Source organism: Durio zibethinus, chromosome 17 (assembly GCF_047325235.1).
Source record: "Durio zibethinus cultivar Kanyao isolate XHJ-2024 chromosome 17, ASM4732523v1, whole genome shotgun sequence".
NCBI lineage: Eukaryota > Viridiplantae > Streptophyta > Magnoliopsida > Malvales > Malvaceae > Durio > Durio zibethinus.
Window position 1 is genome coordinate 24,450,294 of NC_143178.1, and position 27,401 is coordinate 24,477,694.

Here is a 27,401-nt window from a genome sequence, read left to right on the forward strand (position 1 = left end):
GCCCATATAGAAGTGGTTGAATGGAATCCAATTAATTGTATTTGGGCCTATTAAAAAGCTTAAAATTTTTTAATTTAAATTTTATTTTTTAAATTTTTATATAATTTTTTATTATTCTAAAATTATCAAATCTAGTTGAGTTCAAGGTTTTTCAAGTATATTTTTCAAATGGAGTTTGATTTTTTTTTCTTTTAGGCCAAGCAAACCAAGTTTGATGACTTTAATTAGAGATAACAAATCAAATCACAAATTTTATTCATATCAAAATCCATATCATTTTTTATTTTGTATTTAGGTGATTCAAATTTGAAATTAAAATAGCTAATAATCTAATACTAATTAAATGTGTTACTTAAACACATTACGTACATATTTCTTTTTAAAAATGGTTGAATCTTGAATTTTGAATTTAATTTAATTTAATTAATTTATATAATATATTTAAAATATGATATTTAATAAATTTAGAATTCAAATCAAATGTATCCAATATTGAAGTCCTTGTCTCCAAGCCTTTAGCTTAGGGGCTAAAGATATTAGAGGGGACATTAAAAGTCTGATTTCAAGTTAGTTCTCCCTCATTTTTTTTACTTGTACTAAGGTTTTGTCCTCATAATGTAACCAAAAAAATATATTGAAGTCTTCGTAATATAAATGCAACTTAGAAGTGGGGTATTGGTGGGTTAGACTAAATGAAATACCATGAGGACAAATTTTACATGAAATTTTTTTGGTAAAAATTATAAAATTTTTAAAAATAATTTAATAAAAACTTTAATAAAAAATTCAGATTGATAGATTGATAGAATTTAATGTAAAAATCAATAATATGTAAAAAATCATTAAAAATATTATTTATAATTGAAATTTGATCGATATTTATTCAATGATAAAAATTTTATCAATATTTTTACTAAAAATATCTATCTAAAAACTATATCAAAATTTATTTAAATTTTTAAAATTTTGTACACTTGATTTATGTAACAAAACTTTTTAATCTATTATTTTTTATTTTTTATTTTAAATTTTATTTTATTATTTCTGATAAAAAATTTTAAGAACTTTACTTAAAAAGACTTTATCTAAGTTTTAAGCATAATTGCAAAAAGTGGCAGGCGGCCTGGCCTTTGTGCTCGTTCCAGATTGGCAGATGGATCTGAAAATCGAACACCTACACATGGAGATAACAATAACATTGCACCTGGTTCAAACCAAGTCTTGAGCTTTGATTGGTTGAGCCTTCACTAATCCTGGAGAAAAGTGGCCGATACCCCATTTTTGGTGGATTATTCAGAAGTAATCACAGAATACTATAATAGTTTTCATCTCCACTCTTGTTGTCTCCCTGTAATTTTATAGGTTTATAATGTGACCCCCTCTGGAACTGTATTCTGCCTTTAAATATGTAAGATATGCTGTTTCTGTTGCAAGCAGCCAAAATTTAGTAGCTTCAAGAAATAGAAAAGAGAGAGAAAAATTTTTGTGGGGGGAGCAAAGGCTTTAAGTTTCCAATGGAGGCTAAAGGAGTAAAATTCGGGCTAATGTTGGTGGTAGCAACGATGCTGGTGTTCTTGGTTTTGGGTCGAAATCTTGTGGAAGCTGCATTTGGGATCTATGCACACTCCCTCAGTGCATTGCTGAATGCAAAAAAGCACTGCAGGAGAAATTCCTCGGTCGTGAAACCGGTGCTTCAGGGTCTCAAGGGAAATTCTGCATCGGCTTAGGCTGGTTGACAATTTAATGTTAGACGGGAAATATTAATTCCCTCTGTGTTTGCTTAATGGTTCAAGCATAAGAAAGAAAAATTATATGCAGTAAATAAGGAGAGAACCCGAGATTTAGTCCGCTGGTTAATGTAGTCGTCTTTTAAGAGCTAGCATGAAGCAAGTTTGAAATTTAAATTTCATCACTTATGATCTCTTCCTTTATTACCAAGTTACTATCTCTCTTGTAAAAAAAATATACAATAAAGGAGAGAAATTTGAAATGTGAAGTTCATGCACCTGCACTTCTTTGTGCATACCGATTATTTACAAATAGTTAAATTTTAAAAATGGAAATGACTTTATAAGATATGTGGATTGAGTGCATGGATACATTCAACTTTTTTCCTGCTTGCCACTACATGCATGATACACACAAAATACATCCAATCTTTGGAGAATTGTGCCAGAGGCAAGCCACCTTTTCTCGTTCCATTTTTGCTTGCAAAAAAGAAACACCAATGTACGCTTAAAAACCCCATTCCTCTCAACGTTGTCTTGGAAAAATATGACAATGGGATAATAATCAACGCAACAGATTTCAATTTAAAGCAGCCTGTCACGATGCACATTAATGCTGCAGCCAAAAACCAAGCAAACACCAAGAGGGCCATGTTTCAACGCAACAAATAATAATGGTGTCCAGATTTTCAGCACTCAAGTCAGCGACTCAGCGGTGCAGCATTAAGATTAGCCACAAAGGGTCCTCCTTTATTCTCAAGGGCGATCAAGTACATCTACTGGGTGCCGTCCAAAATGGCCATTCTGAAGTCTTGTATGAGTTGAATCTGTTATTGTCTTCTCCTACAGGGTCCAGACCAGTCTAGCTAGCGACTCTTTTGTCTTCGATGAGCAATTTTGTACGGTTCCCATCACTGATAGACAACGGGGACGATGGATTCATGATTCTGGATCAGCTGTGATGATTTACTGTCGGAAAGATGCTTGGTATATATGTTTAGCTTGTAGTTATGGTGTGAATCAACAAAGAGAAAAAGCAGAACTCGCTATCCAATACTAAGCTCCAACTATGTACAAGTTTATATATTCATACTCTCCGTTAAGTAGTTGCTGCCGTGAATAATGTCCAGCGACGACAGCACATGACACTGTGACATTTCGATGAATGACACAATCCACACAATGTCATGTGGGCTGATCCTTCCCTTGCACTGTACGGACTCTAATTCGAAGGGCAACTTTTCTATTTTCCCAAGTAACGTCTTTAACTGTTACCTTAACCAATCACGAGCTGACACGCTGACACACCATGCCCTTTGTATGTCAGCTTCTTGGCAAATTACCGCCTCCCTTGTTTCGGTTTATAGACTCCTGGAAAGTGGAAACTTCACTCTGTTTGTTCTCACACACTCTCTCTTTCTTCACTTTTTACTCTTCGTTTTGGAGTTGTTGGAGACTTTGAGAACACAAAGAGAAAATGGATGATCAATTTTGCAAAGTTTATTAGAAGAATCAACCCTCCAAGGTATTTTTTGAGATGTGGTGTTTCATAGGAAAGGCTTTTGTTCCATACCTGTGTCAGTTTTTATCCTCTTTTTTTTTTTCACCTGTCATCAGCTAATTGCCAAGTTTCATTTTTGCAGAGTTGTTGTTGACAATGATGCCTATGAGCATGCTACCTTCATACAGGTATCACCTTTTGTCATTTTCCAGTTACCATATGCAGTTTCTAAGAAACTAGGCCTGAAAACAGATTTAGTTCTGCATGGAACCCTATAGTACCTGAAAATTTTCCATAACTGGGTGTTTGGTGCTATTTTTAGGTTGATAGTGTCAATGGGCATGGGCATGGTATTCTCCTTGAAGTTGTCCGGGTTCTTTCAGACCTGAACCTCGTTGTAACCAAAGGATATATCTCATTTGATGCAGGATGGTTTACGGATGCTATGTTTTAAAAAATTTTATCAAAATTTTTTTTGGGGGGGTTCTATTGAATGTGCTAATTATATCAAACTTAGTTTTTTCAGTGTTCTATTGACAAATAATCAAGGCAACAAAATTATAGATGAACAGACCCTCAGTTATATACAGGAGGTATGGGATTACAGAAGTTATGATCCTGCTTATAGTTTTCTGACAAGTTATGGTCATTTCATAACTTTTGTTTGTTAAATTCTGCAGACTCTTGAAAATAAAGTATACTTGTTAAATTCAAGGAGGAGTTCTGTTAGTGTAAGTCCTTCTAAAGAGCATACCTCAATAGAACTAACTGGCAATGACAGGTCAGGGCTTCTGTCGGAGGTATCTGCAGTCCTAGCGGACCTAGGGTGCAATGTGATGAATGCTGAGATTTGGACACATAATGCCATAGCTGCAGCCGTTATCCAGGTGACAGACCAGTCAACAGGACATGCAATTGAAGAACCGAAAAGACTTTCAATGATCAAGGAACTACTACTCTTCAATGTCATGAAAGGCAACAGTGATTTTAGGATACCTAGAATGTCTATTTCCTCTTCTGGTGTAACACATAGAGGGAGAAGATTGCACCAGATGCTTTTTGCTGATAGGGATTTTGAGAGGCCTAAGAATGTGGAATTAATTAAAAGTGCAAAACCCCATGTAACTGTTCTCGATTGCAGTGACAAAGATTATACAGTTGTGACTATAAGGTCTCTGGATCAACCAAAGCTATTGTTCGACACTATTTGCAGTCTAACAGACATGGAATATGTGGTTTTTCATGGAATAGTCATCACAGGGAGAATGGAAGCTTATCAGGTTTGAAAGCACAATAAACAACTCAAAAGTTATCATGAAAATCTGAAGTGGGTTTATATGATCTCAAAAAACTGATAGAGCAAAACACATTTTGCAGGAACACTACATCAGGCATGTTGACGGAGTCCCTATAAGCTCAGAAGCTGAGCAACAACGAGTTGCAGTGTGTCTTGAAGCAGCCATTGAGAGGCGAGCCTCAGAGGTTTTCTTTTTTTCCCCTTTAAACTACCATTTTTGTTTCCTTTTTCCCCTCCACTTTCATTGAACAAATGCTTTATTACAGGGCCTGGAATTGGCACTTCGCACAGATGATCGGTTCGGACTCCTGTCAGATATTACAAGGATATTTCGTGAAAACGGTTTGTGCATCAGAAGGGCTGAAATATCCACCAAGGGTGGGAAAGCGAGAGACACATTCTTTGTCACGGATGTCTCAGGTAAGCCAGTTGATCCCAAAACTGTGGATTTGATCCAGCATCAGATAGGACAAGCCAATCTTCATGTAAAATGGAATTCCTTCGTATCTCCGAAACTTCCCAAGATGACAACAAGAAGTTTCCTTTTTGGGAACTTCTTTAGAGGACGAAGTTTCCTAAACTTCAAACTCAACAAATCTTGCTCATAATCTCTGTTCCCTATTAGTTTTTGGAAGGGAGCAGCGGAGTGTTTCCTTGAGAAAATACACCGAAGAAGGCACCTCAGAACAGTTAAAAAGAAGGAAAAAGGCAGCTGGCTACTATCCTATTTTGGTATGTAAATTGTACATAATTAATATGATAGAATACTTTGCTTGTAAGGCTTAGATTCGGTTCCTACTACCAACGATCCTCTCGATGAACGATCTGTAAATCTAATGTAAATCTTCATTAAGAGTGATGAAATGAGATAATCATCCCTCACCTAAACTGTTATTGATCAAACTAAAGTTACAAACTTTCCAATTAACAATAATTAAGGGAAGAAAAGTAAATTGCATTGATATCAAAAGCAGGTTTTAAAAACAATAATCATAAACATCTATTGGAAACCCTAAAATTTGATATTAATGGCTTCTGTTCTGCTTCTTTACATTAATCTAAAACTCAAACTTACGTTGCGAGTTTGTGATTGTGCAGAACTATGCTCTCGCAATTTAGACATACCAGCATTAAATGTCCTTTGTAAGATATAAATCCGCTCTACTAGGATGCACTTTGAGTTCCTCAATTCCAGCATATTCCTTCTACATTAGGAGCTCATCATCTTCACAATGCTTGATTTTAGAATGCAATTTCTTTAACTGTATTCAAGAAAAGTTCAAACACTTCTTAAGAATGGTTGAATGAACTAAATTAAGTTCCAGATTCAATTAAATAATAATTCTAATTAACCACTAAAATACCAAATAAACCAATATAGTAATTAACTTCCAACACTACCTACAGCAGTTTTGTATCAAAAAATTTTCCAACATTGCTTATTGCCCCCTCTCCACAAAACTGATCAGCAACTCAACTAGTTTCTAATAGTAGCAAACCAGAATCCTGCAGTAGAATCACAGCAGCTGAAAATTAGTTTGGGAGTACAAGTCATCAAGTTATCCAAGATTATCTCGCAAGAGACCTTTAGCAAAGCTCTTGGCCTGACAGAACCCATCTTAAACGTGACCATGCCATCATATTCAAAGTCAGTGACACCCTTTTATTTCTAGAATCATTTTTCAGTTTCTGGTTTACATCATCTGGTAAAATCACCCCAAGACCAGTCAAGGGAGACTGTACCAGCATCTTGTCCTTGGGTGGTTGAAAGAAAGGTGGAATCCCATCACTGCACAAGCGAATGCCAGAATAACAAGCGACAATGGAGTTATCATATTGATAGAAGACACCAATATGCCTGGAGGGATTGTTCACCTTCAAAGTGATATTAAATAAGGATGAGAACCTTGTAAGGGAATTGTAAAAGATAGCGTAGTGAAAAGTAACTTGCTCAACAGAGAAGGTAGGAGAACGTGGTCCAAAAACATAGAACATAATGATAGGGATACCAACAATGGTGAGAATGAAGAAAACAACAATGGCAACAATCAAACAAGTTTGGGTTTTGTCATGGGAAGAAGTGGTGCTGATGGTATTGGTTGTAGTGTTATTAGTATTTGGAAATGTCGACTTCTCCGCTCTCGCAGCAGTGAATTTCGAAACATGGGTGGAGGAGTAAGTGGCCGGTCCTGGTAGTGGAAGCTTGGAGAACAGGGAGGCACATTGAAAGCAAACCTCAGGGTTCTGTCATGTCGAAGAAGTCGACCAGGGCCTGCTAGGTTCTTGTCAGGAGAAGGGTAGCCACGGTTTGTGTTCTCATTTGGAGATGCCATGGCCATGCCTAATGGAAGTGAAAACAAAAGATTGATTGAAGAAATTTAGTGGAGGGTTGCTGTTTACATAGAGCAATCGGTGTCTTTTTGGCATGATTTGGGAGACTATTCAATATGACATTTGATGCTTGAAGATTTCAGTGACCATGGTTGACGGAAGTAAATGAGAAGACAGAGAAAAATCAGAAACAGCCTCGTGGAAAAAAGATTAAATGTAAGTTCTTTCCATTATTTCTTCCTTGTCACCATTTAATTGGAGATTATTTCATCCAAAAAAAAAAACAATACGTGAAAAATTACGGACCCAAAACTGAAGATCTAAAAAGGAATAACATCGGTGAATCCCTACGATTTGCCTGGTATTATTCAGTGAGAACAATTGTCAATCAAAATGACATTCAATCTGCCTGTTTATTTTGTTGTACATATAGACAAAATGTGATGGAAGCAAAAGATTTTTCGTTATTGGACAAAAATTATAGACCGAAAAGATGTATGAAGCTTTAAATTGTTTGGAAAAACTGGTTTTCTTAGTTAAGGATGGAAAAGTTAGATTCGGTATATATCAAATATAAAATATATTTTTATTTATCAAATTCACATATATATATTTATCAAATTCATATACCATATTATTTTGATTGTCTACATCATATTTGAAATTATCTTACGTAAGAGGCATGCCCCATGAGCCACATCCAACTTTTTTGGGTGCTCATGCTTGCAAACGAGAAAGTTCAATATAAAATCTTTTATCGTAGTCTTACTCCACAAATAAGAGAGGTGAGCAGCATATATGAACAAACGATGCATTGACTACCCAGGGAAGAACAACTCAATCTGAATCTCACAGCTTATTTGGTGTTTACAGGCCTTAGACAGCAAAAATATAGATTATTAATACCAAACAAGAAAATATTTTGCTAAGAGTCCAATAAGGAGCTAGAGGATTCAGTCATAAAACACATCTTCCAATGATAGGCGCACATAAAACAAAATTAATGTCCATAAGAGAATAATAACTAAAATGAACAAATTATTATCCAGGCAATCACACGACGTATGTAATGTAAATGATAATAAAATAAACCTCATAATTGATAATCCATTAGAGACACAAAACTTCACCACAAGCAGCAGCTACTAGGTATTTTCAAAGTTCAACTATAAAAGAAAAGAGTAACACGAGTTGAAAGTTGACTGCAGCTGATTTCACAGGAACACTTAATCAAACAAGAAAATAAAACAAAAAACCCACAACTATAGGTGCCTCTGGGAGGAAACAATGGTATTCCTAAGTCATCCTCTGTGCAGCTTCCTTTGCAAGAAGCTTCTCCTTTGCCTTGGTTCTGGCCTGTGACTTGGAGCCCATGATACCACCTCCCCACTTCTTCCTGTACTCATCATACTTGTCATTGAAGTTCGCCTGTGACATAAGTTAAAAGTTAATCATATGATATTCAACTTGAACAGAAATTAATTAGAAAATATTGCAGGGTGTAATCTTACCTTGATGGCCTCGAGGATTTTGCTGAACTCCAACTTATCCTCGTTCTTAACTGTGGTCAAGCACAAGACAGCAGCAGTTTTCTTGTGGACGATCTGCAGTGGTATAAACACAAATAAGTAACCTACTTGCTTAACTGTATAATTGCAGAAAAGCAGACAAATCCAAGAGACAACTACCGATCCCAAACGTGATTTCCCCTTGACAATGCAGTAAGGCACCTCCATCTTTCTGCATAAAGCAGGAAGCCACACTACCAACTCTATGGGATCCACATCATGAGCGATAACAACCAATTGTGCCTTGTTCTGCCAAACATAGTAAAAAAAATTATTATTTTTTAAGCACTTTGCAATAAACAGAATGCATACCACACCAGCTAAACAGCTGAATATGAAGAAACTAGAAGGCAACCTGCTCAATAAGGTAGGTAACATGGTTAAGACCATATTTCACAACAATTGGTTTCTTTGACTCAGTAGCTTTTCCTTCAGCCTCGGCCTGCGCCTTTTTCAGGAGACGTTCCTTCTTAGCTGCCCTGTCCTCTGGCCTGTACTTGAGAAGTAACTTGAAGAGACTTGTTGCTACAATAGGACATTAAATAACCATGTTGTAATCATACTTCATTTAAAAAAAATTCAATTCCCAAGTCGTACTACAAACACCTATGACAAGTCAATGATTAACAAGAACAAATGGAAAAAGGGAGCTCCGATAGAATCATTCTCTCTCCCAAAAAAATGTTTAACCTAAAAAAACTAAAACTAATCAAAGGATAGAGAAAATAACTATGGAGAAATCCATAATTCACTCAAACTAAAATTTGTGAATGTAATATACAAAAAGAAACAAGTGAAGATTTTATAGCATACCAAGATTCTTATCAAGAGTCTTGGTAAATTGGTTCAATGCTGGTGGGACCTTCAACCTCTGCTTAAGGATTCTCTTTTTCCTTTGAATGCGAACAACCTTAGGCCACTTCACAAAACGATGCAGATCCTTCTTTGGAGGTAGAGCCCCTCCAATACCAAACTGTCTTGGACGCTTCTCAAACAATGGATTAACAACCTTCTCCTAATACCCAAAATGAAAAGATTGAACAAATAGTGAGACCAAAATAAAGTTATTTGAGGGGTTCATGTGATTGAGAAAGTAATGAAAATTACTTGTTTCTTCTTGGCTGGCACAGCTACCTTTCCACCTCTCTTTGGGGCCTGCATTTAACAACAAATTAAATAAAAACACATTGATGAACCCGTTTAAACAAGTACATCAATTCATAACTACGTTCAAACCATTAAACTTATATCACCAGAGCCACTCACAAATCCTTTTGTCACTTTTCAATAATTCATATGAACCAGGACAATTTCCTCCAAAGGTCCTATAGTCCCAAAGCTTCTTCAATATTATTGACCAAGACAAACCATAGTTCCTTTAGCTAAACTTAGACTTATGTTAATCTTCCAACATAATCACTGTTCACTACATTATAACAATAGTTGCCATAGAGTTCATGTCTGATAAATGATCATCTTTCCTAGAAATTAACAAATATCAACCAAACCAAGCATTCCAAATTCCATACAGTATTTAATCTAAACGTTCGGTGAACTGAATCTAAAGCAAAAACAAAAAGAAAATGAAAGAGCTAACGCTATACACCAAAAGAGAAGAAGAATAACTGAAATGGGATTCTGGGATTTACCATTTTTTGCACCCTCGTAAAGCTTTTCCCAAGCTTTTTGTGGTTAAATGAAAACGGCTGGGGAAAACCCTACAAAGAAAACGAAGAAGCAGAATCGATACAATTAGAGTTTATAAAGAACAAGACCCAGGATTGGGCCAGTGGTCAAAGGTTATGGGTTTGTCGGACCTTTCGACATGTCGCAAATATAAATGGGTTCTGAGACATGAAAGCCGGTGGGCCCGACCCAATAGTTTCTCAATGCATTAGTGATTTGCCCTCTTATAATTTGGTGGGTCAAACTCAATGTGAATTGGAAAGGGTTGGACTAGAAAAAAAAATTATTTATTCATTCAAGTCATTTCCGGAATTTGCAGTCCATTCCCAACCAAGCTTCAGAAACCTGACCCAACTTGCAGTCAAATTTAAAGCTTTTCCTTTTACCCGCTGTAAAAACTGTTTTTACCGCTATACAAATATCTTTAAGGGAATAATTGTAGAGGGGAGAAAAAAATTTTCAAAAAGTCATTCGAAATTGTAGTATTGATTTGATTTAAATTTAATTTAATTATTTAATTTGAATCAAATTTATTAAATCTATATATATATTAAGTTTTGGTGAATTTTATATTGAAATATGAAAAATAAAAAAAATTAAATTAAATTATATATTTTTATTAATTTTTTTAATATATTTTAATTTTTTTATAAAATAAAAATAATTATTTTATAAATAAATATATTTACATATTTTAAAATTTTTATTAAAATAATATATAAAAATAAAAAAAAATTTTAATTTAAAAATTAATGAATCGAATTAAATTGAGCAAATTTGATTTTACTCAAATAAATTTTAAAAAAATCAATTGAGATTCAAATAAAATTTTAAAAATTTATAATATTATAAATTATTTAAAAAAATCAAATTAATTCAATCTGATTTAAATAATTATCACTCATAAATAATCAAAATGATTGGAATGAATTTTGTTATATTTTTTTCTTATGTTTGTTAAATTAAAATTTATTAAATATTATTTATAATTATTTAATAAATAAATAAATATGTTATTTGTTTAAAAATATTTATTAAATATCAACGAATTTTATTAGATATATTATAATTTATTCATTTAATTATTAAATTGGTTGCCCGCTCGTTCCTACTTTCTTCACATCTCCCTCGCGCCCGATCGAAAATTTTTATCTCAAATTTGCCCCTTCCCTAATTTCCCCGAATCCAAACCAAAAAAAGTCGAAACACTGAAGACTTGTTTTTCATTTCACTGGACCAGTGACCAGAGCAGAGCAACTTTCACTCTTGATCTTTATTAGGGTTTCTTTCAATTTTAGGGGATAAACAAGATTTTTGCTGTTTGATTGGTGTTTTTCATGGCGGCGGAAACCCTAGACGAGAAAAAGCCGGACGAGGAGGAGGACGCTGCTCCTGTTAACGCTAAAGAGGAGGAAAATAAGGAGGTTTCCGAGAAAGAAGTTGCTCGAGAAAGTGAGGAAAAGAAGGAAGTTGAAGAGAAAGAGCAAGAGGAAGGAGAGAAAGCTGAGGAGACTAAGGAGGAGGAAGAGAACGAAGAGGAAGGGGCCGAAAAGGCCAAAGGTATTAGTCGAAAGCGAAGCTCCAGGAAAGGGCCAACTGAGTCCAAGACACCGAGTCGAGATTCGGCTGAGAAGAAGGAGCCTGTGACGCCGAGTAGTGACAGGCCTACAAGGGAAAGGAGAGTCGTCGAAAGGTACTCGATTACTTCCGTTGTCAGGTCTTCCTCTGCCAAACCTTTATCAATTGAAAAGGTACTGTTTTGATTCAGAATTTGATTACTGTTTTCTCCATTCTTCTTTCTTTTCTTGTGAATTTTTTGGGTTTGCCTTTCTTTAAGGGTCGCGGCACACAGCTTAAAGATATTCCAAATGGTATGTGCATTTTCTCTTTCTTTAATGTTTTTATTAAGGTACTACTATATGTTTCTTTGAATTTCATGGGATTTGATGGTGCTTCTATTCTTTAATTCTGGGTAACTGTAATGTGATATAGTCAAGCTGATGAATTTTGGTGCAACTTGGGACTGTTAAATTTAGTACTTCTTAACACTATCTGGGGCGCGTACGTATTGTTGAATGCAATAAACTATCTGAGACTCTGTTATTAGTTATACATTGGATTCACATTTGAGCAAGCTCAAAAATCATTCTCTATAAAGCCTGTCGATGAAGATGTGAGTAATAGCATTCAAACCAGTATTAAAACTGAGGTTACACTGTTTCTATGTGCACTTTGGCCATTTTTTTCCTCCTTAAGCATGAATAAGTATTATAAAAAGTGGTTGAAATGAAGGGCTCCTTAGGTTAAACTATAAGAAGTTTGAAATTTTGTAAAATAGGCCTGGATGTGAAACCTTTTGAACCGCTATGATAGCTTATTCAATACTTGCTGATAATATTTGCTATTATTTTCTCCTCTTGCTTTCTATGTTCTTGTTTTCTGGGTATCAGGAGTTCGTGCCAATAGTTTCATTATGGATTGCTTTGCTTAGTAGGAGCTTTTTGTGCTTGAATTGCTTGTGAAGTTACTAGATGTTATGGTAGTATTTGACCACTATCAATATTTAGTCCTTACCGCTTTGCCTCTTGCAGTTTTCATCTAATATTTGACTCTCAAGATTGTCTTGAATGACAGAAAGATTCTAATCCTGTTGTTGTGATGACATTTTTGAAATAACCTTGTTTTTGTTTATTCAGCTTTATTGTTCCACAGAGTCTAGCCTATTTTTTCTCTGATATTGCAAACTGTTTCAGTGGCTTTCAAGTTGTCTAAGAGAAAACCTGATGACAACCTGCTGATGCTTCATATGATACTCTTTGGAAAGAAGGCAAAGGTAATCAAGTTGTCTTTTTGTTCCATGATGGTTTTTTTGTACTAATTGTATTTTTTACTTTTACAGCCTCACAGTTTGAAGAGAAACATCGGCCGATTTTCAGGCTATGTTTGGGTTGAGAATGAGGTATTTACCCTGACCTTATGAATGTTGGTTTTATTCATTTTTTTTTCCTGTTGTCTACCTGCATGGTTCGTGTTTTGCATGTAGTAACATTAGGTTTAATCTGAGGGTACATTGCATATGCTTGACTTTGTGTATAAGCTGTTATTCATTAAGTGAAACCTTCTTAATGCCCTTTTTTTAATCTTTTCAGCTGGAAAGACAAAAGGCAAAAGTAAAGGAAAAAATTGACAAATGTGTTAAAGAGAAATTGGTTGACTTCTGTGATTTGCTGAATATTCCAATAACAAGGGCCACTGTTAGAAAGGTCAGTAAGAAATATATAAAGTGTACCATTGTTTATGTTGTAATTTTTCTTGCTTATTTGGGAATAACTCTTTTCTCTTTTTTCAGGAGGAAGTCTCTGCCAAATTGTTGGAATTTCTGGAATCCCCCCATGCTACAACTGATATTCTACTTGCTGACAAGGAACAGGTGCAATGTTATTTCATAGTCTTTTGCATGTTGTGGAGTATTTGGCATGATTAACTGTCAGTTTGTAACTGAATGAGATTATTTATTCATCTTGTTTCAGAAGGGTAAAAAGCGTAAAGCTACACCAAGCAAAAACATTGGCTCTGGGGAAGCATCAGATACATCAGCCAAGGTTTGTATTGTTTGGTCGTGTTCCATTTTGATCTCTTTTTGTTGTAACTTTATACATCTATGATCGTGGACTAGTGCTTGTCTCTGCATGTATTGATGTTTTGTATTTTTAAATTTATTGATCCCATCATATCTTTGTTTAAATGTTTCTTTCATTGTGCATCAGTTTTACCCCCTCTTCGGTGCCGAGTTTAAATTCTTATGATAAGTGTGATGTGGTTAATTTTTGGTGTTCGTTAACCGTGAGAACAAATTATTTATGCTTGGGTGCTAAAGTTCTGTTCTTATTTATAAGGTTCTTTATAGAATATGCTGGTCTAATGTGATATCATCAAACTGATCATTTGTTAATGCTATCATTAAAGTTAATAAGGTTCTTTAGAATTGTCAATTTGTCAATATTTTGTGAGGGTCATTAATTAATTTTGGCTGATCAAAGTTGGCGCTCTGAAGACTTGAACTTGCATCCCTATTTAATCTAGTTTACCATTTCCCTACTTAGTGGCTGCTATGCATGTATTGTTTCTATTTTTTAAAATTTCGTCGTTTTGTATTGTTAATACAGTAGTGAATCTAGTGATGCTTGTTGCATATACATGTACACTTATTGTTTTTTGTCCAGTCATGGAGAATTTTTTTTTTCTGTAATTTGTTCATGAAGTTTGTCAACTTGTTTGTGAGGTTCTGTGCCCATTCCATATTGGTCCTTCCAAACTCCTTTTTATTCAGTTTAGAAATATTTTTGGTGGTTTATTTGCAAGTTTAAGTATTTTTTCCCTTGAATATTTGTTGATTCAGTATAAAGTATGTTTCACTGGGTGATTCATGAATTATCTTAAATGGATTGTAGTTCCTATTTGTTTATTGGGGTAACCTGCAAGCATTAACTGCGGTTTTTAATTGTTAGTTTCCCTGCATCTTTTTTGTTTCCTGAATTAGCATTATTCTGTGTTCATTATCGTCTTTCCCATGGTTCATTGTGAGAATTTCACTTTGATATGAATTAGAGTCATTTTGCACTTGAGAATGAGTGTTGGCGCTTGTAAGTGTCATACACAAGCTTGCTCAGTTTTTTCTTTTGTTTGGAGGGTGAAGACATCATACCTATGTGGTTATGTCCATAGATGTTGAAAATGTGTCTAACATGGGTACTTTAGGAAAACTGATCATCACAGAAATTTTTTTCCAGTATCCAAAGTTCCCAACCATTATTTTTATTTTAGGTAGTTTTAATAAATTCTTAATTTGGTAGATTTTGACCTCCTTTGTTTCTTTTTTGGAGAAACCAAAATTTATACATGTTTTTTATTGAGTGTAGCTTGGATTGCAGTTTCACATATTTTCTGTCTAAAATCTCAAATAAGGATGTGCTAAGAAATCTAGTTGGCAATTGCTGCTTGAGAATGATAACTTTTCTGTCATGTGTATCTGTTTGCTTGTCTCTGTCCTATTTTTAACCTTTACAGTATTTTTGGTGGCTGAGAGTGCTTGATGCTTGTTATTTTCTTTCCAATTTGCTATAAAGAAGCGACAAAGAACACCCCAAGGTGGGGAAAAGCATAAGCATTCATCCAAAGCTGCGGAAGAAGGTGAAGATGATGATAAAGTTGAATCCCCTGTTACAAAAGATGATTCTCATGAAGATGATGCTGACACTTCACCAAAAAAGGAGAGTGATGATGAAGAGACTAAATCAGAGGAAGAAGATGAACCCAAGCAGTCAAGCAAAAGAAGTACTCCAAAAAAGATTACAACAGAGAGTCTGGAGTCAAAAAGCAAGGATAAGTCTACGTCTGGGAAGAAGCTTACCCCTGCAAAATCTAGCAGAAAATCTTCAGGATCAACTTCAAAACAAGATGCTAGTGATATTGATGGGATTTCTGTCTCTAAATCGAAGGGTTCTGCATCAAAAAAGCGGAAGACTGGAAAGGAAAGCTCAAAGGATGGCAGTTTTTCTGCCAAAGATAAGGTTGCAGGCAAGAAGCAACAAACAAACAAGTCGCCAGCAAAGGTTTCTGCCAAAACTCAAGGTAGATTTCTCTAGCTATACCATTGAAATGTTGTGCATGTTTACTCTAGCTTGTGTTCACAAGGTTTTACTAAATTTGGATGTGTTTATGTGTGATATTATAAAAATGGAAACTTCTGGGCTAGGGGTATTTAAGTGGTGTTGTATTTATTGATTTTTTTATTCTAATCCCTTTGAGTTTATGCCGTGACAGGTAAAGGCAAAAGTGGCAAGAAGCCTAAAGGAGAGCCTAGCAGGGAAGAGATTCATGATGTAGTGGTAGATATTCTAAAAGAAGTGGACTTCAACACCGTAAGTAGTATCTTTATCTGTGTTTTGGTGATGGAAGTGATTAAAATCAAGATTGTTGTGCTATAATTTTCTTCTGTTTGTGATGCAGGCTACATTATCTGATATTCTTCGGCAACTGGGTATGTTTACCTTGAGCCTTAAAGTATTTAAGTTACAATGTTGATGTTGAGACTTGACTAATTGTAAGATTTGGATCATCTCAGGCACGCACTTTGATCTGGATTTGATGCACAGAAAAGCTGAGGTGAAGGATATTATTACAGATGTGATAAACAACATGTCTGACGAGGATGAGGAAGGAGAGGAAAGTCAGGAGAATACTGATACAGGCGGTGGTGCTGATAAAGATGGGGATGAGGATGATGATGCTTAGTTCACTTGAGAAATTATGACCATATAAAACATGTGAGACATGTGCAGTCATCGGTAATTTATCTCCCTCCTAGGATTCCATTTTCAATTATCGTACAATTATAAATTAGAGTAGTCATTTTAGATGTTCAATAGCTGGGATTGTACCATATGAGTAGTATCTTATTATTGGTCTGGCCTCAATCTACATTCTTTTAGGTTTTTTTTTTTTTTTTTACTGGGTTTCTCTCCCATTTTAGTAATGTCCTTTTGTCTTTTTCATTGAAATTGTTCAACTTGTATTTAACATTTTAGTTATACTTGACCAGTGAATGCTTTTCTTGTAGTAAATGTGGTGAACGAGTCAAATTTGTTTTAATCAAAGTACCAACCCGGTGGTAGCATAAGCAATTCCAAGAACATCTAAGCGTTGATGCTTCATTTTTGAGGCTTTATGTCAGCAGTATTAAATTCAAGAACAAAAATAACCCCCGATCTGCTAGTTTCCGAGTTCTGAGTCATATAATTTGTTTATGTGTTTGTGGCATAATTGTTAGTCAAATGGGCGTCTATATTGCTTGTATCAGCCATGTACTCCTTATAAAAAGTAAGCGAATAAGAAAGCTATTCATTAAAAACGAAATTATGGCCGTTTCCAAACATCCAACTGTTTGAACAATTCTTCAACCCTTCCCTCTCGTCAGTCCATTACTTTTGAAAGAAGAAAAAAGAAACCCCAAAAAGTTGTCGCTCTCTCCTCTCTTGTTTCACATTATGGACGCTTGTTATAAGATTGCTGAAACTTGTTTAAATGGGGTTTTCAACTAATCAAGAAATAGCTTAATTTTTACACATTGGTATAAATAAAATTATATTTTACGGAATGAAAAACACAATTGGAGGTTGAAAGTTAACGTAATTATCACTCACAAGTGATAGATCTATATATTAAGCATTACATTATAGATTTTAAAATTTAAATATCATATTAATATTTGATTATAATTTATGAGTTATTCATAATATTAATCCAAATTTGATTAATTTAATGAAAAATAAAGGCTCAAGAACCATCACACTCACATGGCGATAGTAATCAGTTTTTTTTTTTTTTATTTCATCAAATTTAATGAAAAATAAAAGATCAAGAACTTAATTGATGCTAATAAAAGAGTAGGGCAAGATGGCATATTTTACATAATTCGAAGATTAATTTTATCATTATGCCATATATCAAAAGCTGAATCCCTGTGTGTAATTCATGCCAAAGTATTTTGAAATAGGTGAAGCGTACATATCTATATTAAGTACTTGGAAATATGCTGAATTCATGAATAATTATCCTGTTCGTGGAGTAAATTTTTTCTTGATCACGCTCTGGTCGTGAGCTAAAATCCTGAAGGGTTTTCAGGTTTCCATTACTCAATTTGAGAAAATTTCACGAAGAACTTCTCTAATGCAAAATTTAATGAGATTAAAAACCACTTAATAATGAATACTTCCAAGCTCTAACCCCAGCAGATATTGAAGTGGAAATTACAAGCGACAAGGACAAAAGTTCTGATTTCTGAAGCAATCTAATTAAGCTGGTGGATAATGGGCTCACCCGTAGACAGCTGACCACACAGACAGAATTGCGCCATCTTCTCCTTAAATGGTTGAAACCGGGGTGGATTTCTCTCATGTCAGAATGACAAGAGGTGTTATCTAGAAGCGTAAAGCCCAAGCTCTGCCTTTGGCAAGGTACGTCAAAGAGACAACCATGAAAAATTAAAAACAAAGGATCTCTCCCAACTTTCCAGTCCTTTCTGTTTTGCCCATTAATTCTTTGTATTCACAACGTAATTTATATATTCCTCCCAAAGTTCTAAAAATCTGTCTCTAATGACATCTGCACAAAAACAAATCCTAGTAAGGAATGCTTATCATGCCATGCATGGAACCTAATCAGCTAAGGTTCCTTCCGTTTGATTTTATTTTCTTTTATTTTCCTTGTTCTTGCATTGATATTTTTTCGAACAGGAAATTGCTTTGATTTTCTTTTAAAACCACAATAACATCTGTCAAATGTTACTTGTTTTCTACTACTTGATTTATCTTATTTCCCCCTTGATATTTTACTATCCTTTGCCTATAATGCAATCAGGAATTAAAACATATTAAAGCTATATAAACAATCTAAACTTAACTCAGTTAATTCATGTAATTAATTTTTTTATATAAAAAACATATTTAAAATTTAAATATCAGCAAGTGAAATGCATTTTGCTATTTCTAGATCAAACAAAACAAATTACTATATATAAATAAAGCTTCTAAAAAGGAAAGCTTCTAAATAAATTATTATATTTATGTTCATCTTCATCTTCCCACGCAAACTTTATGTAGGTTTGAAGTATAAGCCGTTTACTATATGCATTAAATTATGAAAACAATACATAACTTGCAATTACATTGATGTATGAACATGATCTTCTCAAATTCAATCCTACTTTTTGAACAAAAAAATTGAGAAATTTTGTAAAAAAGAAAAAAAAAGGTTAAACTTAATACCTATTCAATTTAAACATTCGCGATGGAGTGAGGAGTTTATAGGATCCATAGCCCTTATTGATACTAGAACTGATCTGGCGATGAGAAGGGCTGCAAAGGATTAATGGACTGTAGGCAAAGCTGCAAACAGGAGTGCTTATCTCTTCACCACTGTCCATCTCTGCCAAAACTTTGTAGAACAAATCAACATCGCAAGGAAGTAGAAGGGGACCTTCACTGCTGTACCCATATTCGAGTTCAGCATCTTCTAGCAGCATCTTAAACAATGGATGGTTGGCGAACTTGGTCTTGATCACGAATCTTTGTCTTTGGGGTCCAACATAGACAGAAAAGCATCCTTGTGGAGCAACCTGATCACACTTCTTTTTCCCTTTATCTTCTTCCAGGGAAGATGATTTTGGTGAGCAGTGCCATGACTTGCTCTTTTTCAATGCTTCACAAGAAGTTCCTGATGGTTTCTTGCCCCAAGGTCGAAGCGACCACCATCTTTCCCAGGCCCTGACAAGCCCGTTTTTCTTCCTTTTCAACTCTACAACATCCATTTACAATAGGAACGTACCTGTATTGATCACCGATTGAACCTGAAACAAATTAAGTCTTGATTCTCCCTAGATAAAACCTTCCAGCTGCTAGCAGCTCAAGAATCAAAATAAAGCAAAGAAAAAGAGAAGAAGGAAAGAGCATAGAAGAAGACAGCACGAGATATGCTTCAAGGAAGGAGTTTTATTTAGTGGATAATCATCACAAAGTTATAGCCTTGGAGAGCCAGTTCTGTTATATAGCCCCAAACCCCATATACAGACTACTCCTGCAAATAATATTTGCACTTGTCAACGCACAAACGCTGCTAGATTTTTGGAATATCATTTGTTTAAAACAAGGTGAATATGAATGACAAGAGAGGCCACTTTTATATATCTTCAACGCCCCTACCTCATACTGGACAAACAAGACAACAAAAACAAATTAATTCAAGCGTTAACTGAAACATATGATAAACAAATAATCAAACAACTAATGAAATTTTTAAAAAAATAAGGAAAGGTTTGTGTTGGGAACTTTGTCTAGGGAAAGACAAAACTGAAACCTGTTGAGAGATTGGCCCTTTTGTTGGTATTAGGGATATATTGTGTTGTCATTAAGCACACGGAGAGAGGACATTGGAGGTAGGTTATCATTTTACCTTTTCCAATTTTTTTCCCTCCTTTTTCCTCCGTTGACTGTTCGGAAAGAGACTGAAAGAATGTAATAAGTATGTAACAGTAAAATTAGATCAGACAAATTTAAACACGATACGATAAAAAAAATTCAAAAGCAATACAATTTAAATTTTTAATAAAAATTATATTTAATTTGAAAAAAAATAAAAAATGCATGTTTTTCATATCTGGCTTGTCTATACAAATTTAATAAAATAATTTTTATATTATATATATCTTTAATACGTTTTATCAGGCTTATCTAATAATGCAGGGCAAAGGTTAATTGTTAGGATAATGACATCTTAGGCTTGTAAAGACTAATTCTACATCATCTTAAACCAGGTACCAATTGATATGTACTGTTGTACATTTGAGACCAAAAGGCAAAGACAAAAAAAATATTGGATACATATGATTTTTCACCCAATTATGATGTTGTCCTTCAGATGTGGATTGTTGTGATCTAACTTTCTGGTTTCATGCATGGGGCTTTTAATCAGATTCTTTCTGTTAAATCTTTTTGACAAAGTCTGGTTAACATTATTATTTACTACTGGCCTCCTCCGGATAGCTCTTTGAAAATGGTGTCATTGTCATCTGAATTAAAAGTAAAATTTGCATCAACGATTTGACTGAAACTTATCCGTATTTCAATTTCTTGGAACCAGCTCTTCAAATATATCCAAAAACCATGGATGCGAAACTCAATTTACCCCACAAATTTAACTTGGGGGGTTTTTTACTTGATGGTTTAACTAGTTTTACCATTTCATTTCTCATTCCAATCCAATTACAGATTATACCTTCACCCTGTAGTAATTTCCAAGTATATATGTTGACAGAAGGGAGGAAAAATCAAAGAATTTGAAGGTGGTAGCCATAGGAAAAGCATTGGTTTTGGCTGCACAAAGATTTACATGAATGAGTTTGCAACTTGACTTGTTGCACTAGCCATGGTCTAGTTTTCCTTATAAGGCAAGAACATTGGAGGAAAAGATTAAGTGAAATTCGTGAAATTTTTTTATTAAAAATTAAAATTAATAAAATGAAAATTTTTATCACATAGATTAATAATGTAAAATTTAAAAAAATTTTCATAAATTTTTATATATTTATGAAATAAATATTTTTAATAAAAATATTGATAAAATTTTTATCATTAAATAAATATCGATTAAATTTTAATTATAAACAACATTTTGAATAATTTTTTTTTACATATTATTAATTTTCACATTAAATATTAACAATCTATCAATTTAAATTTTTTTTAAAATTTTGATTTACTCATTTTTTATAATAACACACACGAATATAATACAAAAATATAATATAAAAATGATAGTTTAAAATTTTAATAAAATATATTTAAATTTTTATATTGATATAAATTATAATACATAATTTTTATATAAAATATAATATAAATTTTGATATTTTATATAATATATAAATCGTCGGCTCCACCTCAAATCACCTTTTCTTTTCTTGATCTTAGTCTTTTCGTGGGCAAACAAGGGGGCTCCACCACCATATCCATTGTTAAATTTCTTCTAGGGCTTTAAATATGAGCAGGTACCATGTCACCTCAAGGCAATAACAGCACCACCAAGTTCCTAATCATTATCCCTGCAAGTTTAAGCCTTGCTAACAAAAAATATTTTTTTTCAACTTTACACACAAATTGGTGTTTTTTATAAAGAGTAAAAAAAAAAATACAAATATTAAAATTTAAATAATAAATTTATTCATATTATATGAATTAATAAAGATTTTAAATTTGAATATCGATTTTGACATATAATTTTTTTTCATAAAATGAATAAGCGAACTTTACATTTATGTCTATAGTTATGTCTTGATGTTTGAATTGGAATAATTTATCTGCTTTGAATTTTTGTAACAAAAAAAATGAAAATAATATCTTAAATGTCATATGACAAAGAAGGCCAATGGTAATTAACAATGACAATATAATAGAAATCATTATTTCTTTATAAATTAAATAAGATATAAAATTGAACTTGAAATTTAATTCAAATTTTAATATTTATAATTTGTTTTTCTATTCTTAAATTATGGTTCATTTATATATTAAAAAATCAAATTATTGGGCAAGATTAATGTATAATCCACTGGTTTTTTTTAAGTAAATTCTAATTAAATACAATTTCAATATTTTAATTTCACTTGGAATAATGAAGCCAAAGAAATAGCTTTAGCCATCCAACAACCATGCAACTTGAAAGCTATTGTTTGCTGGCTGAGGCATGAAGGTGATTGTTGAAGACTTGCCTTAATTTCCTCAAGTTTGACCTAACATGCCAACCTCCATCCTTCAAAATATGAGATTAAAGTGAAATTTGTCACAATATTATTGAATTTTATTATTTTATTCAAATTTATTGAAATTTGTTATTGTATTTTAATTTTTGTTGATTTTTAGAAAAAAAAATACTAGAGTTGAAATGTTTTATAAAATATTATGTTAATGCAAAAGAAAATTTTTGTCATTTTTTTTTCAAATTCATTGATTTTTTTGAATAAAAAGTAATTAAATTGAAATATTTCATTAAATATTTTATTAATGTAAATGACAATTTTTCATTAATTCTGTTATTTAAGTCCAAAAATCAACAAAATTTAAAAATATATAATAAAATTCAACGAATTTGAAATATAAGGTAAAATTTAATATTGATCCATAATACGCTGATAAATTTGACTTTAATGCCTCGAAAAATTTAAAAAAAATGACAAATGTCTATTGGATGCAGTAATTACGATTAAATGCTTAATTTAAAGCTAATTTTCATTCGGAAAAGTCTCGTATTGAGTACCAAGCTTAATTGAATATTGCTCTAAAGTAGAAGAGTTGTTGATAATATATTTAAATACAATTAATATTAAGATTTAATTTTTGAAATCTTAGCTAAAAAAAATAAAATTAATGAAAATAAATAAATAAATTATGTAATAGTCCAAACAAACGTGAGAGCTCACATCACTGTATTGTATTATTGTTGATGTAATACAGGAATAATGGGAAATATATAAATTAATACAATTCAATAATATCAAGAAAGTATGCCAAAAATATTCAAACTTTTTAAAAAATAATAAAGTTAATTTAAAAATATAATCTATCAATGAAACCTCCAACTAATTCTAAAATACAAGTAAACAAAATAACAGTAAAATATTTTTTATTCTTTTATAAATGTTGGAACGTTGCATTAATATATATGATCTAAAATAAGATATATCCATGTTGATTATCTGTTGGTGCGGAGCTGCTCTTTAGGAGTAAAACTTTGAAAAAAAAAAAAAAAGTAAATAAGCAAAAGTGAAGTTGTGAAATAGTATTTAAATAGTATTATTTATACATGTAAAATGAGAGATTTTTGATAATTTAAATTGTCCGATATTAACTTTAAAATTAAAAATGATTTGATGAATCGAGTTAAGTTATACGTTAATCATTTATTTTAAAAATTATAAGTTAACATATAAGAGAGTTTAGTGAGTAAGTTGATGAGATAATTGACCTAATGTGATCCCGTAAATTTAGATTGATTTGATACTTCAATTTAATTTAAAAATTAAAAATATTTTTACTTGCCTGCTAATTATTTTCAATAAAAAAAATCATTTTACCTTTTAAATCTAAAGCTACCCCTCGTATTATCCAAAGTAGTGTTATAAGTTTTGTCCGATTTAGAAGGAAAAGTTTTTTTTTACTCCAATATTAAATTTTGAAAAAATTATTATTTTTATGTTTTCTTTTTTGAATAAAAATGTAAATTATTTGAATATGACTTATAATAAATGAATCTTGAATTTTTATTTGTGATTATTGATAAATATATATATAATATGAGACCTCCAGCAACTGCTATATTATTGATTTGATCCCAGCTGCCATCAGTATTTTTATTTTTTTTGGCCAATCAGCTGCCATAGTTTCGTTCAATTCAACGAAAGGCTTATCCCAGCAAAAGAGAATCTCAGTCTTCCCTTGTTTTGGTTCATTTGCTCCTTGGCCAAATTCCCGCTCCTTTTCATCCATTTGTACGTCAAGCCAGGCCGTTTCTCCATTTCCAAAGTTGTCACACGTAGAGGCGTTTCAGGATAAGTCGAAATTAAACTCATATTTAATATTAATAATTTATATATTTATTTAAATTCAGTTTAATTTGATATTTCAGATCTTAAAATAATTTTAAATTTAATTCAAATAAAAAAAAAACTTTTGGGCAATCCCCCTAGATTGTGCATGCTGGTTTCAAGGGGATGTCCACAAGCTAAGCAACTCGTACCATTTTTTTAGTTATGAGATTATAATAATATTATTATATCTCTCTCTATTTATTATATTAATTTTTTAATTTTTTAAAATGTATTTTAATAAAGTATATAATAGGATATCAAATTATTGGTGTATATATATATATTTTAAATAGATTTTAATTTTATTTATAAAATTAAAAAATTTTACAGTCAATATATTTAATAATTTCTCTAAATATATAATCTATCAATGAAACTGTAAATTGGTTCTGATACAATTATATAAGAAAAATTATTGAATTCATTAATAGTGAAATTAATATGATGACATATTTTTTAATATATATTTAAATATTTTATAAACTAATTTAAAAAAAGGGTATATTTCCTAGCCAATATGTAAAGTTAAAAATTTCCATTGAATAATGTATCAAATAATTTCTCATAAAATAATAATAAATATAATTTTTATTTTTTATAAATGTTGGCACATTCTATTGATCTAAAGGGAGCTTAAACTGTGCCAAACCAAGCCCAGATATACAATGAGAATCGAAACTACCAAGCCCAAGCCCAGAAGTTCAAAGAGGGTCTAAATTTTGCTTACCCAAGCCCATAAGTCCAGAGAGAGTCCTCCCATCGAATTTGTTTTCCTGAAAAATTAACCAAACGCCTTAGATGTAAAATTAAAAATTTAGTTTTCCATTGTCCAAAACACCTATTGCCGTCGTCCAAACAATCTCATGAGCACCAAAAACTTTCATTCACCTTCTTAGTTTAAAAACAAAAAAAAAAAAAGCACAAAGCTGCCATTAATTTTTTTTTTTTTTTTGCAATATAGCTGCTAATAAAATTTTGTTTTTGATTTTTTGTTTGTTTGTGTTTGTCTTCCTTTTATATTAAGGTGGAATGTTTTTTGGATATGATTCTTGGTTTCCTTTGTGATTGTTTGATTGAGTTCTTGGATTTTGTTGAGTTGAATCTGAGTTCTTGTTACTGATGTAATTGCTACTATGATTGTTGGTTTCTTTTGTGATTGCTTTATTAGGTTCTTTTAGGTTGAATGTAAGTTTTTGCTACCAATGTAATTACTGCTATAATTGTTGGTTTCTACTTGATTTGGTTTGGGTTGAATCTATTTTTTTTATTGTAATTGCTACTTTTTTTTTAATTATTATAATAATCATGCTAATTTAAAAGGTAATATAATAATTTTCAATATTACACGATCCAATCCCTTATTAAATTCCCAAATTAACTCTGGAATCATTTTTAATGATAATGCTAAGTTGGCTTAAAATTGATAGCAGGGGATAACTTTAATTATAAGTATAGATTATGATATGCATACTTTTAGGTGGCGTTTGATTTGAATGAATCTACAAATTTTCTTTTAGAATTTTGATAGTGAGTATCTAATTCTCACATTTGATTCAGAATAATTTAATTATAAAAAAAAGTAACAGAATCTTAATAGTACCAAAAATCTCATAATCAAAAATTCACTTTTTCCTATGATGTTTTAAGATTCTGAAAAAAAAAAAAAAAGTTATCTTATTTTCAGATTTAATTTAAATAAAAAATTATAAAATGGTCGTTATCCTTTTAAAAAGTATATCTAAAAGTGATTAGAACGTTTGACATAAAAAAATACCTTAAATAATTATTTTTTTATTTTTATAAATGGATTATTTATGACGTTTTGTACAAAAAATATCTTAAATAATTTTTTTATATTTTAGGTTTTAGGGTTATTATTTTTTAAAAAATATTATTTAAGGTGTTTTGTATAAAAAATAACTTAAATAATCTTTTTATATTTTAAGATCTATAATTAATATTTTTATAAAATGATTATTTAAGGCGTTTCTGTACACAGAATAGCTTAAATAATCTTTTTATATTTTTACAAATAGATTATTTAATAGAAACGTCTTAAATAATTTATTTATTTTTTAAATGGGACTATGTAAGGCATTTCTAAATTAAAAAACCTCTTAAATAATTTTCTCTATTTTTTTAAAGTGAGTTATTTAAGAACTTTTTGGTCTAAAAACACTTTAAATAATGCCATATAACAAATACATCAATATCATTTAAGGTTTTTTTGGACAAAAATACTTTAAATAATACCACCAAATTTTTTAAAATGCATTATTTAAAGTGTTTTTGTCCATAAATGCTTTAAATAATCTCTAATTTTTTTTTTGTTGATGATATTTTATAAATAAAATAGCAATCACAAAAAATTTTTTTTTTTTTGCTGTTAAAGGCATTATTTGTCATTTAGATATTTATTATTAATAAAAGCTTATGAAAAGTTGTCATCATATATATTAAGAAAATTATAGTAATTATTTAAGAATTAATATACATAGATTCCTCACAACCAAATAAGTAAATTTGAATATGAGATGCCTTGAAAATAAAAGAAAATCCTAGGTATCATACTTTTTTAGGGATCACACTTTTCCCTATAATCTATAATTCCACAAACCAACTGCTCCTTTAAGATTATTATAATCATATGTTATGCTATGTTAGGGTTGAGAACAAAAATTATAAAAGTATTCAATTTAAAATTATAGTATTTAATTCAATTCAAATTGATTTTTTTATTTGTTTTAGATTAAATTTGAATATTAAATATATATTAGGTTTAGATTGAATTTTGGATTGGAAAGTGAAAAACAAAAAGAAAATGAATCGAATTGAATTGTATATTTTTGTTAGTTTATATATATTTTAAATTTTATAAAATAAAAATAATTATTTTATACCTAAATCTATTTAAATATATTAAAATAATATCAATTTAAAAAAAATAATTTGTAAAATCCAATGAGCCAAATCGAACCAATAAAATTTAGTTTGGAATGGATTGGTTTTAAAAGAAGTTTGATTCGAGTTCAAATTCGATTAATTTTTTAAATTTCATAATACTATATATTGTTCAAAAAAATTGAATCGAATT

At 31.6% G+C, this 27,401-nt stretch overlaps 5 protein-coding genes across 7 annotated transcripts; 2 read left to right on the plus strand and 3 right to left on the minus strand.

The window, feature by feature from the left end:
* The first annotated feature begins 2,212 nt into the window (after positions 1-2,212).
* LOC111289833 (ACT domain-containing protein ACR6-like) lies at positions 2,213-5,483 on the plus strand. The gene is made up of 7 exons (XM_022881181.2): positions 2,213-3,252; positions 3,371-3,416; positions 3,551-3,675; positions 3,746-3,821; positions 3,909-4,508; positions 4,606-4,710; positions 4,792-5,483. The coding sequence occupies exons 1-7, from the start codon at positions 3,209-3,211 to the stop codon at positions 5,131-5,133; spliced, it is 1,338 nt and encodes a 445-aa protein (XP_022736916.2). The 5' UTR covers positions 2,213-3,208; the 3' UTR covers positions 5,134-5,483.
* A 247-nt stretch (positions 5,484-5,730) lies between these two features.
* On the minus strand, positions 5,731-6,520 carry LOC149514156 (NDR1/HIN1-like protein 13). Its single transcript, XM_089745773.1, has 4 exons — positions 6,135-6,520; positions 6,025-6,031; positions 5,879-5,926; positions 5,731-5,787 (listed from the first exon to the last, which is right to left on the minus strand). The coding sequence occupies exons 1-4, from the start codon at positions 6,518-6,520 to the stop codon at positions 5,731-5,733; spliced, it is 498 nt and encodes a 165-aa protein (XP_089601899.1).
* A 1,405-nt stretch (positions 6,521-7,925) lies between these two features.
* LOC111285091 (large ribosomal subunit protein eL8y-like) lies at positions 7,926-10,155 on the minus strand. 2 transcript variants are annotated; one of them, XM_022874336.2, is made up of 7 exons: positions 10,074-10,155; positions 9,532-9,579; positions 9,238-9,439; positions 8,780-8,949; positions 8,545-8,673; positions 8,368-8,460; positions 7,926-8,284 (listed from the first exon to the last, which is right to left on the minus strand). In XM_022874336.2, the coding sequence occupies exons 1-7, from the start codon at positions 10,074-10,076 to the stop codon at positions 8,153-8,155; spliced, it is 777 nt and encodes a 258-aa protein (XP_022730071.1). In that variant the 5' UTR covers positions 10,077-10,155; the 3' UTR covers positions 7,926-8,152. The 2 variants fall into 2 exon arrangements, with proteins under 2 accessions (XP_022730071.1, XP_089602835.1); XM_089746709.1 differs by lacking the exon at positions 10,074-10,155 and having other exon boundaries at positions 9,532-9,585.
* A 1,157-nt stretch (positions 10,156-11,312) lies between these two features.
* LOC111285100 (DEK domain-containing chromatin associated protein) lies at positions 11,313-16,733 on the plus strand. Its single transcript, XM_022874348.2, has 11 exons — positions 11,313-11,861; positions 11,948-11,981; positions 12,864-12,943; positions 13,010-13,069; positions 13,260-13,373; positions 13,460-13,540; positions 13,641-13,712; positions 15,237-15,741; positions 15,934-16,031; positions 16,120-16,150; positions 16,235-16,733. Exons 1-11 carry the CDS (start codon positions 11,448-11,450, stop codon positions 16,402-16,404), a joined length of 1,659 nt encoding a protein of 552 aa, XP_022730083.2. The 5' UTR covers positions 11,313-11,447; the 3' UTR covers positions 16,405-16,733.
* Positions 16,734-17,547: 814 nt separating this feature from the next.
* LOC111275201 (uncharacterized) lies at positions 17,548-20,039 on the minus strand. 2 transcript variants are annotated; one of them, XM_089745846.1, is made up of 2 exons: positions 18,936-20,039; positions 17,548-18,273 (listed from the first exon to the last, which is right to left on the minus strand). In XM_089745846.1, the coding sequence occupies exons 1-2, from the start codon at positions 19,475-19,477 to the stop codon at positions 18,264-18,266; spliced, it is 552 nt and encodes a 183-aa protein (XP_089601972.1). In that variant the 5' UTR covers positions 19,478-20,039; the 3' UTR covers positions 17,548-18,263. The 2 variants fall into 2 exon arrangements, with proteins under 2 accessions (XP_089601972.1, XP_022716120.2); XM_022860385.2 differs by lacking the exon at positions 17,548-18,273 and having other exon boundaries at positions 18,806-20,039.
* Between the last annotated feature and the right edge of the window lie 7,362 nt (positions 20,040-27,401).

What these genes read in the sequence shown, in the direction of transcription:
- LOC111289833 (XM_022881181.2), top strand. Translation starts at nt 3,209, where the DNA reads ATGATCAATTTTGCAAAGTTTATTAGAAGAATCAACCCTCCAAG. An exon ending in CCCTCAGTTATATACAGGAG is followed by an intron (nt 3,822 to 3,908) that starts GTATGGGATTAC and finishes TAAATTCTGCAG; the next exon opens with ACTCTTGAAAATAAAGTATA. An exon ending in GGAGAATGGAAGCTTATCAG is followed by an intron (nt 4,509 to 4,605) that starts GTTTGAAAGCAC and finishes CACATTTTGCAG; the next exon opens with GAACACTACATCAGGCATGT.
- LOC149514156 (XM_089745773.1), bottom strand. Translation starts at nt 6,520, where the DNA reads ATGTTCTATGTTTTTGGACCACGTTCTCCTACCTTCTCTGTTGAGCAA. An exon ending in GTTTATTTGGTATTTTAGTG is followed by an intron (nt 5,788 to 5,878) that starts GTTAATTAGAAT and finishes TCTTGAATACAG; the next exon opens with TTAAAGAAATTGCATTCTAA.
- LOC111285091 (XM_089746709.1), bottom strand. Translation starts at nt 9,585, where the DNA reads ATGCAGGCCCCAAAGAGAGGTGGAAAGGTAGCTGTGCCAGCCAAGAAG. An exon ending in GACTCTTGATAAGAATCTTG is followed by an intron (nt 8,950 to 9,237) that starts GTATGCTATAAA and finishes GTCCTATTGTAG; the next exon opens with CAACAAGTCTCTTCAAGTTA. An exon ending in GGAAATCACGTTTGGGATCG is followed by an intron (nt 8,461 to 8,544) that starts GTAGTTGTCTCT and finishes ATACCACTGCAG; the next exon opens with ATCGTCCACAAGAAAACTGC.
- LOC111285100 (XM_022874348.2), top strand. Translation starts at nt 11,448, where the DNA reads ATGGCGGCGGAAACCCTAGACGAGAAAAAGCCGGACGAGGAGGAGGAC. An exon ending in GGTTTCTGCCAAAACTCAAG is followed by an intron (nt 15,742 to 15,933) that starts GTAGATTTCTCT and finishes ATGCCGTGACAG; the next exon opens with GTAAAGGCAAAAGTGGCAAG. An exon ending in AAGAAGTGGACTTCAACACC is followed by an intron (nt 16,032 to 16,119) that starts GTAAGTAGTATC and finishes TTTGTGATGCAG; the next exon opens with GCTACATTATCTGATATTCT.
- LOC111275201 (XM_089745846.1), bottom strand. Translation starts at nt 19,477, where the DNA reads ATGGATGTTGTAGAGTTGAAAAGGAAGAAAAACGGGCTTGTCAGGGCC.